At 36.1% G+C, this 16,849-nt stretch overlaps 1 protein-coding gene across 5 annotated transcripts in view; it reads left to right on the forward strand.

Annotated features, from left to right (window-relative positions):
- Positions 1-16,849, forward strand: part of LIMS1 (LIM zinc finger domain containing 1) — a 306,378-nt gene that overhangs the window by 249,315 nt on the left and 40,214 nt on the right. For 3 of the 5 annotated variants that reach the window (XM_083363013.1, XM_083363014.1, XM_083363017.1), the window contains exon 1: positions 8,722-8,949. The exons of the other annotated variants lie outside the window; for them this stretch is intronic. In XM_083363013.1, the coding sequence (XP_083219139.1) occupies positions 8,843-8,949 (107 nt within the window). In that variant the 5' untranslated portion in view covers positions 8,722-8,842. Of the gene's footprint in view, positions 1-8,721; positions 8,950-16,849 lie in introns of those variants that run through there. 5 annotated transcript variants of the gene reach the window in all.

Genomic DNA, 16,849 nt, shown 5'->3' on the forward strand with positions numbered 1-16,849 from the left:
GAATGCTAAATGCTCAGCCTAAAGCAATGTATGGATCAAATTTATTCATTAGATCTTTTCTCAACTGACCAATAATAATCGTGAGTATTGGAACTTTCCTCAGCTGTTTTTTTAAAAAAGCTAATTTGCCTTCCAATATGCATGCTTTGCATTACTATTTAATGCTTTGTCTTATTGTTTTAGAAAAAAAATACCTTAGCCTTATATGGAAATCTAGACATTTCTAAAGAAGTGAGGAGACTCTGGTGGCTGAGTTACTGCAGTTAAACCCTTTATTTTTGACAGTGCTGCCTTCAGCTCTTGATCTTGTGTTTTTAATTATGCCTCTTAGAATGTTACTTAACATCTGCAGAATGTGTGTGTGTATGTGTGTGTGTGTGTAAATAGATAGATGGACAGATAGTATACACAGGTGCTCCTGAAGAACTGTAGCATGGTACCAGTATTCTTTGTATTATGTGCTGAACTGGAAGCTAGACAGTCATCTGTTGTGATGGTTTTAATTTGGATTATTTAACTAAGAAGTGGGTTGTACTCAATGGTCCCTTGTCTTCCAAATCAAGGATTCTCTGACAAGCAGAAAATACTATTAAGGACCTGATTCAGTATTGCAGCTCCTCTACAGTATTTCTGATTCCCCACCAGAAAAATCAAGAGAGAGATTAACGTAGTTCTAGGCTAGCCAATTTTACTCTTTTTATTGGAAAGCTAGCTAGTTTTAGAACAGAAGGAATAGAAAAGAGGGAGGCTAGCTTTGTTTCTTGAAGATTTTTTTAAAAACATACATACATATATCAGTGCTGATTTTCTTGTATTTAAATTATTTTAATTATTAAAATCATTTCAAAGCTATTCCAAGCCTAGGAAACGTTTAGGCAATATCTTGTTACTTGGCAGAGTCACATTACAAGTAGTCCTCAACTAATGACACAATTGGGACTGGAGCTTCTATCACTAAGTGATATTGTTGTTAAGTGAGTTGTGACCAACTTTATGACATTTTGCTGTGGTTGTTAAGTGAATCACCATGCTTGGTCCCCATTGATTTTGCTTTCCCCTTGGGAAGATTGCAAATCATGATCATGTTAGATGCTGCACGAGCCATAAATACTTATTGGTTGCCAAATGCCTAAATTTTTATCATGTAAATGCAGGGATGCTCTGATGATCTTCTAAGTATGAGGACTGGTCATTAGTCACTTTTTTCCCAGCATTGTTGTAACTTTGAATGGTCGTTAAACAAATGGTCACAAGTCATGGACTATCTAGGTTTTTTTCAGCTTTTCTGTGACAACCTTGTACACAGATTGTTATGGTTACACTTGCATGTAATATTTTAAAACAAGTGTCTTGCTAATCCGGTGTAGCCTAAAGTAGTCTACAATTTCCTCCTTGTTTTAAGGGGGTAGCAATTCAAGAAAAGTGAATAAATTTTAAGAGGAGTATGATGATAGTTGCTAATAATTTATATCCTTTCTTCATACTTTGGTGAGTACAAGAATCAATATTCAGTTCTTTACTAATTGCAGAGGGATATAAATGCAATTGACAGAATAATAGAGTTGGAAGGGACCTTAGAGGTCTTGTAGACCAACCAACCCCCTGCTCGAGCAGGAGACCCTATCATTTCAGACAAATGGTTGCCCAATGTCTTCTTAAAAACCTCCGGTGTTAGAGCATTCACAACTTCTGGAGACAAGCTGGTCCAATGATTGTTCTCACTGTCACAAAATTTCTCCTTATTTCTAGGTTGGGTTCTCCCCTTGATTAGTTTCCATCCATTGCTTCTTGTTCTGGCTTCATGCTGCCTTCAGAATAGGTTGCCCCCACCACCACCACTTTCTTCTTTGTGGCAGCCTCTTAGATATTGGAGCACTGCTGTCATGTCATTCCTAGTATTTCTTAATCCCCTAGATCACACATGTCAAACTTGTGACATCGCGCAACGTATCAGAGCTTTTTCTCCATTGCCGGCAATGAGGTGGGGGTGGTTTTGGGATGATGCGTCTGGCCCACAGGCCGGCAGTTTGACACCCCTGTCCTAGATCAACTGATCTGTTATTTCTTTATTGTTGGAAATAATACTTTTCTGCTTTCTTGTTTTAACATATTTTTACAGATGGCCACATGACTCTTTTTTCACAAGAAAGGCTTTTAATTCTGACACGTTTTGTAATTTTCTCTGACTGGTGCCTTCCACCAAGATACTACAGTTGCATATTTCCTTATTTATTCAATAATGTTTGCAAGTTGATGTTGCAAACTTTTGTGAATGTAAATTTGCCAGTTTCATTGTGTTTGAGGTTTGGTGATTTTAATGAAGAGAAATTAAAGAAATCCATGGGTAAAAGGGGAGAACAGCAAATTTACCCCATCTCCTTTCCCTGGAATCCAGAAATAAATATTCTTCTACCATAGTTAAAATTCATTTTCTGCAAAAGTGGAATGATATTCTCTGTATTTCTGAAAAAATATGTGGTTGCTAAGAGTTGACACTTACCTGACAACACATAAACCAATCAATCAATTCTCTTTATAAAGTAGATTCTGTAACTATAGGAAAGCTTTAGTGTTAAAACTAATCTGACACATAAGAAATGAATATTAATTGGGAATCATGGGAAATCAAATGTGAAAATAAAAAGAGACTGTGGGTTGAAGCATTGAATTGTGTAAATATGTACACAGTTTAGTATGATTCTTGTTGCCATGAAACATAATAGCTGTTTTATCAGCAGAGGGAGATGTTGCAAAACTTACCATAGCATTAGGAAGCGTTATCACAAGCAGAGGGAAACCAACCCACAGGATTGTTGCTCACTGCTTACCCACAATGCATGTATTTTTCTTGGTTATATGTTAGTAGTATGATACACTGTCACCACTAATGCATTAACACATACATACATATGTATTGATTTTTCTTGTTGGAATTATTTTTTTTAAATAAGCAAATAATTTGTTTTTGTAAAATTATATAACACATCATTATGTCATTCACTTAATTTTAGCTGTTTTATACTGATAAATATTTCTGTTCCTTTCTACAAAACATATTGTCTTAGTGTAAACATTTAGTCTAAAACCATGCATGGGGGAGTCACTTGAAAAGATGATCTAGAGTAGGGGTGTCAAACTGCCATCCCGTGGGCTGGTTGCATCATACGGAGGCCGCACCCACCTCAGCTCCGGCAATGCAAAAAAAGTTGTGATACTTCGTGACACCTGTGATCTAGAGTGTGGGGAAAATATTTGAGTTTCATTACACCCTGCTGACACTGTTGTGCTCTGAATATTCCTCACTTGAAAAGCCATCATTGTTCTCATTATTATTTAAAAAAACAGAATGTGGTTTCATACCTTCACATATCACCAGACAATCTCTAATGGAGGATAAAACCCTTGTAATTAAATGGGAAGGCTTTGTAGGAAAAGCTAATAAAGTTCCATCTTACTTTTATTAATACCTAAATGCTTTGAATAATTACCAAGCAAATCTTTCTTCCCATTGAAGTCTTTAGTAAAATGTGATTTACATAGTCTGAAGAGAAACAAGCTGAATTCACTGAATTTCAGGAGACTGGGATTTTTCTAGGAGGCTTTTTAGTCAAGCCTTGGTTACCGTAATCTTATATTGTTTTGCTACCTTGGCTGGTTTCAGAGTTTCAGGGCTGGTTCTCTATTTATTCTTGCCCATCGTACCAGGAACTTACATGCTGTGGAACAGAATAGTGGATCTGTGTGATAAGTAAAATATGAGACTAAAAGAAGATAAATCAAAGATATTATGAAAGAGACAAGAAAACGATTTCTACAAGCCAAAAAAACAAACCAGAACCAAGCACTGAGTGAAGCTTGCCAGCTGGGTTGCCTCATCCCTACCATCTTGGGGCAAAAAAATAGGAACATATTTGATAATAGGAACTGTAGCAACGTGACCAGTTTCCTATCTTCTTCCAGAATATCTCCTTCCATGAGTTTCTTTCTTTTTCCATGAATTTCCGTTATCCAGGCCTAAAGGAGAAGCAGAGGCGGTCTATCAAAAAACTATAATGTCCAAGCTATCAGTGCCAATGTGATATAGGATCAACTGATATCATATTACCTGCATATTCATCTAAGCGTTTTACTTCAGCTAAAACAGACACCCAGAGCAGCTTATTTAAAATCAGTAAAGCAGGACAGTTTTGCCTTTGGGCACAATCTAATTGGGAGGAGAGGAAAAGGGATAGGGAGGGAAGAGGCAAAATGCCAATTCTGGAATATTATATAATATTACTTAATAACCTGAATGAAAATAGCTCAGGAACCGGAGGTAATGTTTCAGCAGAAATGAAATGATTTTATTCTTCCCATTTCCTCTGGTTGGTTGCATAAACATTCTAAAAATTATTAAAGAATGTGGTGTTGAAGCTAAGGAAGAGAAACTTCCATGTAAGAAGTCCAGGAAGAGAACCCAAACTGCTTATGATAAGGGAAGAGGGAGTCATGGAGTTGTGCCAATATTGAGTGTTTATCCTGAAAATTTATTACAGATGCAGTTTTGGATTAGTTGGACTTTTTTATTAATTTAAAGAATATATTTAAAATACTCATAAAGTACTTGATCATTTTTTAGCGTTTCTTGATGAAGATCTATGTTGCTATTTTGAGAAACTTGCATTAAATTGCCTTTAAATTGTTGCAGTGGGATGCTTGTCTTGTTTGCTGCCATTAAATGCAAGAGTTAATTAGCAGCTTCCTTAAAAGGGAAATAACTAAAACAGAGAATTTGTGAAGAGAGTCTATGGAAGAAGAGAGAAAGATTATTCAAACTTGACAGTAAAAAAAGGAAAAACAAGCAGTGCATTTTAAAATGTATTTTAAAAGTCATTCATTCTATAATTAAGCACATGAGTAGTTCTGGTGATTTGCTTATTCAAAGAGAAACAGTTTCTTAAAGTACGCCATGTATGTTCTGTTCTTATAACTGTACTGTTAAATCTTTAACTAGTTACTGGATTCACATATTAAGTGATAATGTGGTTGTTACAGTGTCAAAACTTAACTAGTATTGTCTGAATCAGCCAGTTGTAGTTTATTCTGTAAATCACAGTAACGCAAACTTATTTATTTATTTGTACATTTCACTGGTTACATACATATAATCTGTCTTGTCTCATACGTAGAAGTACATCTCATCTTGTTTTATTCCCCCCATTGAGGTAGGCTGAGTTGAGAGAGAAAATCATTGGTTCACTCAGCTGGCAGGTACCATCATCAAATCAGAAAGGAATCTTGGTCTCTCCAGTTGCAGTTAATCATCTTCTATATCTTAGCACAAAGAGTGAATCAGCTATATGTGAATATTCATTGAAAACCAATAAGCTATTCCAGGATGCAAAAGAAAAACTGGAGATGACTTCAAAATCAGAAGCAAATGTATTTTCCATAAGTGATTTATGGATTGTTGTTTTCAACCTAACTCCTCTGATGAAAATATTTGCTGACTTCCACAAATTGCTAAGACTTTCCTTAAAATAGTTAACTATATCAGATTATATATTTTCTAAATGAGGAAGTATCGTACATACACTGCTTGGTGGACTCAGCCCATAGATTTGCTAATCATTGCTGGTGATGACCTATAAAGCCCTAAATGGCATGGGCCCAGATTATCTGAGGGAGCACCTGCTCCCAGCGTCAATTTCCCATCGTCCTGTGCGCTCCCACAGGGAGGGCCTCCTCAGGGTACCACCGGTCAAGGATCGCCGATGGGCGATCCCCGGGGGGAGGGCGTTCTCTGTGGGCGCGCCTGCCCTATGGAATCAGCTGCCAACAGAACTCCGGACTGCCCCCGACCTTCGTTCATTTCGCCGGGATCTAAAAACCTGGCTCTGAGCTATCTGGTCTGGACTGAGGGGTTTAATGTTTTTAAATTGTGATTTTATTTTTTGTGGCTAGACTTAATTTAATTTAATTTTAATTTTATATTGTATTGTTTTTAAATTTTGCCTTGTAAACCGCCCTGAGTCCTTTGGGAGTAGGGCGGTATATAAACCGAAATAATAATAATAATAATAATAATAATAATAATAATAATAATAATAATAATAATAATAATAATAATCTTTTGCTTAGGCACAGATAGAAAGGAACTCTGCAGAACTTCCCCCCTCTCCCCCCCCCCGGTCTAAAGGGGATAAAACATTTGTCTCCATGTTTGCAGTCTTCTCAAAAATATTTCTGCCAGCTCTCTCCCTGAATGTAATAACTGGTTTTGTTTAATAAGTCTTTCCCATCTTATTAGGAAATGGGAAATGGGAGTAAAAAGGGGCTGAGGCTCCAGCTGCACATTTGCAGCTGCCATATTTCCTTTTTTCCCCCCACTGTTGCCAAGGCAAGCGTCACATATCAGACCCAAGAGTAAGGAAGGGGAGGGGGCTTTTCCATACCTAAATCATGAAAGGAAGAACATGTAAATAATTTAGAGATAGTCGTAGTTTTCAATACATAGTCATGTTTTGTAGAAGGAAAGTAAAAGGCCTGTTTTGTTTTAACCATAATCTGTTGGAATAGGTCATTGTTAGTTCATACCTAATGTGAGATCATGCACTGTGGCTTACAGACTACAGTGTATGAGTTTTGCTAAGATGAAATCTTTCAAATATTAATGCACTGTGAAGATAGTTCTGATTTGACAGCACCAGTAGGTTTTAAGTTTAGGTATGAAATCCTAGAGAAGCGTGTGGTGTATGCACAGACAAGTTCCAGTTGCCAAAAATAAAAGATTTATGAATATTCAATTACATTATAAATTGTGCTAGGTGAAAATTTATCTTAGTAAGAGGAATTTCTGTCAAGTTTTCTTATCATAAGTTCTTTTTCATTTTGTATCTGGAAGTTTCTATAAATTCTTTTCCATGCTACACTGCAACTTTGATTTTAGCTACGATCTAACCACATTTGATGGATACAATCAGAAACATGCTGATCTCACACTTGGCAACCAGTCATTCAAAAAATTAGAATTTGCATTATGTGATTTGACTTTAATAAGACATACTATTATTAAAACAAAAAGGTTGTAGTCAGTTTTACTTCCACAGATTTTATTCTGGATACTCTCAAGTAATATAATTAGTGCTTTTAAAATTATAACATCATAGATTGTAGAAGAGTATGGTCTAAGTATTCTCCGTTTCTATAGTAAAGGTGCTATATGACATTTCTCTTGAGTTCTGTACATAGTAACTCATTGAGTCAGTTTAAAATAAGGAACTTGAAATAAAAAGACATAACAGTTCTGGTAAAAGAAAGCCAAAGTATCTTTTATGGAGAGTATTATTATGAATTTAACCACTAGATGTCACTGGTCTTAATCATATGTGAGTAAATTCAGTGTTTAAGTGATTTTTTTTCCCTCCAGGGAACAGAAAAATGATAAAATCTAACCTTTGTGATTTCAAAGCCATTCATTGTCAGTCAACATGTAGATATTTGTTACTATAAAATATGTTAATGGCTTTTTTCAAGGGATTTTCTTTTTTAATGATTTTAAAAAAGAATAAATTATTTTTCTTTAGGATAAATCCATCCATGACCATTAAAAGCTAGACAGAACTTACATGTTCAGCAGGAATTCACTTTGGAAATACCAGTTGTGCAAGATATGGGAAAACCATAGCTTTTATGTTGTCTTTGAGGATTCCAAAAGACAACTGGACATTTAACAAAACTAGATGCAGCATTAAACAGATCTTTGATTTGTCCCACCAGAGCTGCCCTTCTGTTCTTATGTCGCTGAACAGTTCCCCAAAATATATTGATTGATTTGTAGGAATCCTTTGAATAAAACCCTAAGTTTTATAAATTGTTTTTAAAAATTAATAAAATCCCATCTTGTGGTACCTTAAGGACAATCCATTATCTTACAACATAAATAATTTTGCTTCTGCATTTTGATAGTGGTGCAATGTTGTTTTTTTATTTTGGATTCAATTATAGTCAATTTGTATCTTATTGAAAATTAGAAGAGCTGGTTCTTTGTTTCAATGTTAAATGACTTGGAAATCTCTATTGGTTTCTTTGGCAGGAAACCCTTTTATTTCCTTCCAGTTTCCATAGACTCCTGTGGACTTTGTTCCAAAGCACAGAAAAATGATAGGCTATAGATGGTACAACTTTGGATGCTGCTAAGCAGAACCAGAATATTGACACAATTGCCTTCTACCCACCTCCCAATTTGGTGTGGTTTTTTTGTTGGTATTTTGTATTTTGAAAGAACGTTGAAGAAAAAGTTAAAAAAAGTTTCCATCCATTCATTTCATTTGCTTCTATTTTAGCTGATCAGATTAATTCATTCTAGATTTAATTACACTGGGCTTCAGTTTTGATGGATCAGATCAATACAGGTAGACTTAAATCTTCCCTAGATCAATAAAGTGTTCCCATGTTTCCTTTTCTTGCAATTCAAAATAGGGAACAGTTTAGTTGGCTGAGATTTTTGTCTGATTGTGAGAAGCAGAAATAGAATTGAAGACATTTTGCTGCTGCTAGTTTTGCTGGTTTGTAGCAGTCTTCTAGCACAGTTACTGGCCTGATTTGCAGTTGCCCTCAGCTTATCCTCCGAGCATCCCTTAGATAAAAGACTTGCTGTTAAAAGGAAACACAGTGCTCTTCTAGAGGGTGTGTACCTATGAGAAACAGGAAGCAGCTCAGCAACTGCCTGTGTAAAGTGAGTTCTAGTGCTGGTCTGTGCAGGTGTGTAGACACACTGCTCCACATACTTTTTCCAAGCATCTTGGCAGCTGTGCTGCCATTCAGCAGAAACTTTTCTGCGGGGAGAACAGGGTAGAGCGGAATGACTACGTTGCAGCTGAAAGAATTATCTCATTCAGGTCTATACAGGCGAAGACGGGATCGCCCAGATAGCCTGGGTCTTCAGGAGTTACCTGAGCAGAAGCTAAGGTGAGTGCTAGGAAAAATGTATTAATGGTTAACAAGAGCTCAGCACGTGTTTTATTTTTGCAATCATTTTAGCAAAAATTATCACTACAGGTTGGTGGATTGTAAGAATGTTAGTTGCAAGACCTGCATGATTGGAATTAGTCATGAAGCAGATACTTTTAGGTGGAGTTAAGGGGAAAGAGCTTTTGGAAAGAAGCTCATTAGTTTGTTCATTAACCTAAATGCTACGGAAGTACTAGCAAATGACAGTAGAAAGTGGCCACAGACCTTGGATTACAGTTTCCCTTTCTTCACAAAGTTTTAGTTTTGGACAATATTTTAAAAATTAATTCTTAGTCATTAAAACACAGTTGCAGCAAAAGAAAGGCATCCTTTAGGGAGCTGAATGGGGTTAATTATTATTTGAGAGGAGATTTTGTTTTTTAAAAAAGATGTTTTGCTTGTTAGATCACGCTCTTCTTTTTTTTTCTTTTTGGATTGGATATTTTTATTGAAATGCTTCTGACAAAAGAATGCAGTAAAACCACTTACAGTGGGAAGATAACAAAAAAGTAATATTTGTGATATGGGCTGGAGTCCAAAAATTGAATACCTTCTTTAATACAATATACTCTTTTAAAATATTTACTTTTAAAATAGAGGTCAGTCAAAAGTCCTGTAACCTTTTTAAAATGAACTCAATGTTTTGGATCATAATTAGTGCCCCTTATCCTACAATTTAAAGAAGAAGAAAAGAAAGAACTCTGAGTAAATGTTATCAAAGGCATTAATTGAAAGGAAGCGTCTCTGAATGTCAGTAGAACTATAGTTTGCATGATTCTTTAATATCAATAATAAAATCGCAAAATTATTTGTGGTATGGTAGTAATAAAAAGTAGCCTGCCAAAATAAATGACACTCATTAAAAAAATAGTTCAGGAATCTTAAAGGATAGCTGATTTACTGGTAGCCACAATCACCATGGTTTTCCCCCCAGTCCCTAGAAGTGAAATCTTTTTGCAGCCAAACAAGCACTTGTGAGACATGTTACAAGGAGGATTCCAATACAGCTTGACATACAAATAGTCCTCATTTACCAACCACTGGTTCGGCAACATTCAGAGTTAAGACACTGCTGTAGAAGGATGTTTCTTGAAGTTGTGGCCTTCATAGCATCCCTGCAGTCATGTGGTCACGATTGCTTGCTTGGCAACCAACATATATTGATAGTCCATTGACTTCACTCTCTCTAGCTTACTCTCCCTCACAGGGTTCTTGTATAGATAAAATGAAGAGAGAACTCCCAGAGAAAAAGAACAGGATTTAATTCTAATAAATGAATAAATAATATGTAGACTAATGAAAGGCAACCCGGGAGCCTTGAAACATTTTAGATTCAGTTCTTCAACCAGATTGGTCTGTTGCAAAGAATTGTGGGAAGTGGCATTCCTGCGTTTGTTGTATTAGACATATAAGAGAGAGCCAGGTTCAAATAGTCTCTCAGCATAATAGCATAAGATTTGATATTTCTCCGTTTTTATTTTATAGAAAAGAATAATAATGATCATTTTGCCAACCCAAGCTCTTTAATGGTGGGAGATATATAGCTCACATGTATGGAAATTTAGATAAGCTTGTTTATATTTTGTCTTTAATATTAAATCAATTTTTAAAACTGTTTTTCATTATGAGTTAGTTTTTATTGCTCTTATCTTTGGGTTGTGTTTTTTTAAAATGAATGACTAGATAAACTGAATATAATACAAAGTGTGTGTGTGTATTTCAAATATTAGAATAAGAATGATGTTACAGATTTTTGGGGAACATTAAACATCTCAGGTCTAATCTTCAAGTCAACATTTAAGTGGCCTGAAAAAATTCTGGTGCATCTTGGAAGTATTCTGCAGTTGCATTGGTCATCCTTTCCTTGCAATTTACATTTCTGGGAAAACATTAAGTTTGTTCACAAAACTTGTGATTCCTTTTGGCCCTGATTTTCCCTTAAACCCAACAGTCTATCTTCTTTGAGATATTTATTTATTTATTTTATTTTAATTCCATTTATATCCCGCCCTTCTCCGAAGACTCAGGACAGCTTACAAACATAGCAGTAGCCTTCATTCTATGTATATGCCTGCTTATTAGGGCTTTCACACACACACCCCAAGCGGCATTATTACAAAGTCAGCTAAATTGCCCCCAACAATCTGGGTCCTCATTTTACCTACCTCGGAAGGATGGAAGGCTGAGTCAACCTTGAGCCTGGTGGGATGCGAACCTGCACTAATTGCAGGCAGCTGTTGTTACTTAAGATATATTGTATCTTAATTGCAAAGTGATCTGTTCATGTGCAATGATCTATGTGCAGCTCAGGAAATGTCTGTTAAACTGCATTACAAGAGGTTCATGCAAATTGATATGCTAACAGAGTTGGTTGCAAAAGTGCATTATCTTAGGCTTTATGGCTGCACGAATACAGGCCACAGTTGTGTTCCTGTGCATGTATACAGTAACTTCACAGTTTTGGGTCATTTTTCAGGAAAACCACAGTTTGGGTGAGGCTGTTTCTTAAAGAAAACATTGATAAAGGCCTAACTATGATGTTGGGTTTATCTCTTTAAAAGGATGGATGGAGATAGATAGATTGATTGATTCCACTACATTTCTCCTTTTTTCTCCCTTTAAAAATGCCTTTCTGATGAAAACTGCATTTGAAGTTCAATACAAGTTGCCACTAGCTTTGGAGTTAAAAGTTAAGAAATTTCAATGTAGCCTGTTATTAGGCTATGAATTACAGTTGTGCCTTTAGGCATTATCCAAGAGCAGGAAACCACTATTTTGGAAAGGGTGTGTATGTGTGTTTATATATGTGTAGACAGATATTCTAAGAGAGAGAGTCTTACAAAAAATAGATGTTTCTGCTGTGGCCTTTTCCATTTCTGTTTAAAAACACTAACAGTGTTTTCCTTGTATTACTGACATTCACTTGTGTTTTATGTGGTTGCAAAGCCCGATTGTATTTATTATATTTCTATTGCTCAAAGGCTTAAGTAAGTGTGGAGCATCACAACCCTTCCTCCTGTCCCCGCCTTTCTTGTCCTTGTCTTTACCCTTAGTTGCATGTTGCTTAATCATTCTTTAAAAATGCCTACAGAGTTACTCACTAGCCCCAGCGTACAAAATGACAGCAACAGGGAGTAATGTACAGTAGAAGAAATTGCACTCTGATATGACTGGCTGCCATGCCAGCAGCAGATCCCATAGTTGTGCTGTGTTGGGTCACTCGGATGGGAAAAGTGTGCAGGAGGTAACACATCCTCCTTTCAGATGGAAGAACAAGTATGTGACAATAACACCTTGAGTGAAACTGGCTTATCTGTTCTGTGCAGCACATTTTATGGCCAATACATTTTATGAAAAAACCAAGGGTGATTGATAGATTCACCCAAAGGAGTTTTTGAATATTAAGTTAGAAGAAAACATGAAGAGTTGCCTGAGAGCCTTTCATATATTATAATGCTGGTATGATGTTCTGATCCTGGAAGCAATTGCATTTTAGATTCAGATTTTGAATTTTACAGTTAATTTCATCCAGTTGTTAGTTCATTAGTTTAAGGAAAAAAAGAATAATCAAACCTTATTATTATCAACTTGCTGTTATCTTTCTAGAAAATGAATTTCAACTAAGCACAATGGGCTTTGTCCTGTTTCTACATTTGTGGCCAGGAAAATTGATTTCATTTTCAGATACATGGACCTGCATTGATATCTTTCTTTTGTGATTAACTGAAAGGGAATACTGTATGGCGGTATAGCATGGGGAAGGAAGTGGCATAAGGGATGGTGAACCACAGCTCAAAGGAACATTGTAGCTTTTTTATATGCAGGAGTTCTCTGATTTAATTCCTAGTATCTCTAGTTGTGATAATCAGATGGCTGTTGATTTGACCACTTCTTCTTGAAACTTCTTCTTTTTGAAAGTTGTCACCATAGCTACATGAACAAATAAAAATCTAATCTGATAGCCAATTTACAGATTAGTATTTCCCTGGCAAATAATTCACAAGCAAACTAGGACATTCTGTGTAAGTGGATGTAGAAACCTAGCTTGGGCTTGTTTTAGCTGGTTCAGGTTAATATTTCTTTTTCCATAATATTAAGAAATTCTAAGAAATGTTCCTTTCTTTGCTTTTATTCATATTTTCTGTCATTCCTTTTCAAGAAAGACTCATTTTAGACAAGCAGTAGCAAGCCTGGTGTTCTGATGTTCACAGTTCCTTTGACCAATTTGACTATGTTTGCTTGGCTTAATGTAAAAACCAGCAGTTTATTTCCTTAGTAAGTGCAAAGATTTTTCAATAGATTCTTGCAAAATGTACTATATAGCTATCTCATTAAATTAAGCCTTTAAATAATGAAATAGGTTGTTATGCATTCTGTCAAATGAGAACTTAAGCTAAACTATTTGTATTTGGCTTATTAGATCTTCATATTAGCTATTGCTAAGCACATTTGATTTGTGCTTAGATTGTAAGCCGCCCTGAGTCTTCGGAGAAGGGCGGGATATAAATGGGATTAAAATAAAAAAATAAAAATAAAAAAATATCTATATTGACCTCCATAGGAAAAGCATTTTTAAAAAAATGTATTTCAATATTTTCTTGTATATTGTTTGGGTTTGGGAAAGATTCTGTCTACTAGAAACTAAACAACATTTAATTTCTAATCAAATCTCTCTTCATTTTATGCTGCTACAAAATTGGACTTGTCCTACATCTCCATGTTAATCAAAAGTCTTAGATGAAAATGGTAATTTTTCAATAGGTTCATGTTGGAAAAGGCAGTCTACAAAATACTGTGAACTCAATGTGTCAGGATTTTACCAATAAGAGCGTGCATTTTGAATTATCACCCCAAACATATTAGAAGCTAGTATAATTAATTCAAATATCCTATTGAAGCTGTTAGTGCCTTCTGTAGGCCTCAAAGCCTCTGTTGCAGGTTACATAGAGCAGATTGCAATGGTTTAAACCAGAGGTGGGGAACCATGACCCCTTTATGACTTGTGGACTTCAACTCCCAGAATTTCTGAGCAAGCCATAGATACAATACAATGCAATAAAGATACAGTAAGCAATAGACAAGTAAAAGGCACTATTTTGCCAAGACTTCTAAGCACCCAGGAGCACAATATTCTGAAAATGTTCCAGTTAGCCTGGATCTAATCCCTAATTATTGTTTTGTTGTTTTAAGTTTTATATATATTGCTCTGTTGCGTGTGTGTGTGTGTATCAATATATCTATAGATATATAGATATATGGTATAGATATATATACTGGTCTGTCTATCTATCTACCTATCTATCTATCGAGAGGAAGGAGGGAGGAAGAGAGAGAGAGATCCTATATACTTCAGTGTTCTGTGCACATCCCCAGAGTCCTTGAAAAAAGTTTGTTTAATAAATCTACTCTCTCAACATTCCTTAAACAACTACTGAAACTTCTTATCAGTTATCTGCTGAATATGAATTAACCTTGGCTAGTCTGTTTACATTCTGTTCTTGTAAACAGTGAATTTTCCCAGCATGCTGAAATGGAAGGTTTGTCATTTTAAGAATTTAAAAATGGAGTAAATTATTGCTTTTACAACTCATGCCAATATCATTGGTATAAGCAACCTACTGCAGCAGAAGCCTAGTAACTGTTCTTACAAACGTTATTTTGACTACCGGTATTATTTGCAGCAAACTACAGTCAGTTTGATCTAGTGGCTAAGGCAAAAGACAGGCTAGAAAGCAGAAGACTGTGAGTTCAAGTCCCACTGTAGCCATGAAAGTCAGCTGGGTGACTTTGGGCCAATGACTCTCGGCCCAACTCACTTCACAAAATTATTCTTGCAGGGAAAATAGGAGGAAGGTGTGTTAGAAATGTTCAGCGCCTTGAGCTAGTTATAAAAATAATAAAGACAGGATACAAATAAATGGATAAAATGTAGTGGTTTGACTTTAGGCTTATGGTCATGTTACTAGAGTACTGCATTAGAGTAGGGTTTCATTTAAAATGTTCCATGAATAACAAGATGTTAATAAAACATTTTCAAGATTTCGTCTCTTATACAGTATATGAGGATACCGTTTACATGCATTTTAAATTTCATTCATTTAAAAATCCCCCGCATATCATAGAATAAACAAAGTTGGAATCTCTTTCTCTGCTTAATTGGAAGATGGGGAGATTCTTTGGGGGGAAAACTCAAGAGTTCTATTTACAAAATCATAATTGGTTGATATAATTGCATAAAGGACATTGATTACGTAGCATGCATCAGTTGTGTTATGACAAGTATGACACAAATTACAGTATGTAGTTTGCCTGGTGACATGGTATCTGTGACCTAATTATTTGCATGATACATGACAGTTTTCTCAAAGTAATACATACTATGTATTCACATCAGAATATGACTGTTCTGGGCCCAGTGCTCTTCAACATCTTCATCAACGATTTGGACGAGGGGATAGATGGGGAACTCAACAAATTTGCAGACAACACCAAACTGGCAGGAATAGCCAACACTCAGGAAGATAGGCTTAAGATACAGGAGGATCTGGACAGACTTGAACACTGGGCACTATCTAACAAAATGAAATTCAATGGTGAAAAAAGTAAGGTTCTACATTTCGGCAAGAAAAACCAAATGTACAGGTATAATATAGGGGGAATCTTGCTCAATAATAGTAACTGTGAGAGGGATCTCGGAGTCCTAGTGGACAATCACTTCAATATGAGCTAGCACTGTGCTGCAGCTGCCAAAAAAGCGCTAGGCTGCATTAACAGGGATAGAATCAAGATCACGTGAAGTACTAATACCACTTTATAATGCCTTGGTAAGGCCACACTTGGAATACTGCATCCAGTTTTGGTCACCACGATGTAAAAAAGATGTTGAGACGAGAGTGCAGAGAAGAGCAACAAAGATGATTAAAGGTCTGGAGGCTAAAACATATGAGGAACGGTTCCTGGAATTGGGTACGTCTAGTTTAATGAAGAGAAAGATGAGCGGGGACATGATAGCAGTGTTCCAATATCTCAGGGGCTGCCACAAAAAACGAGTCAAGCTATTCTCCAAAGCATCTGACGGCAGGACAAGAAGCAATGGATGAAAACTAATCAAGGAGAGAAGCAGCCTAGAACTAAGGAGAAACTTCCTGGCAGTTAGAACAATTAACCAGTAGAACAACCTGCCTCCAGAGGTGGTGAATGCTCCAACACTGGAAGTTTTTAAGAAAAGACTGAACAGCCATTTGTCCGAAATGGTATAGGGTTTCCTGCCTGAGCAGTGGGTTGGGCTAAATGACCTTTAAGGTCCCTTCCAACTTTATAATTATTATTAATTACATTTCAAATCCATGGTTTTACATGTCTTGTTGAAATATTTTTTTATATTGAATTAATTATTCCAACACTAGAGTTGTGATTTTACAAATAGTTTTGATAGGTAGAAGTAGATTAAGATGGAAATAGTACCTCTTATCATTATCTTCATATAATCACACAAGGGCTACTTAAAGTATTAATATTAATAAAGTGTGTGTGTGTGTGTATACTTCGTAAGCAAGTTACTATATACATACATACATATATATATATATATATATATATATATATATATATATATATATATATATATATATATATGGGACGCGGTGGCTCAGTGGGTTAGGACGCTGAGCTTGTCGATCAGAAGGTCGGCAGTTTGGCGGGTCGAATCCCGAGTGCCGCGTAACAGAGTGAGCGCCTGTTACTCGTCCCAGCTTCTGCCCACCTAGCAGTTCGAAAGCACGTAAAAAAAAAAATGCAAGTAGAAAAATAGGGACCACTACGGTGGGAAGGTAACAGCGTTCCGTGCGCCTTTGGCGTC

This window comes from Vipera ursinii, assembly GCF_947247035.1.
Source record: "Vipera ursinii genome assembly, chromosome: 4".
Lineage (NCBI taxonomy): Eukaryota > Metazoa > Chordata > Lepidosauria > Squamata > Viperidae > Vipera > Vipera ursinii.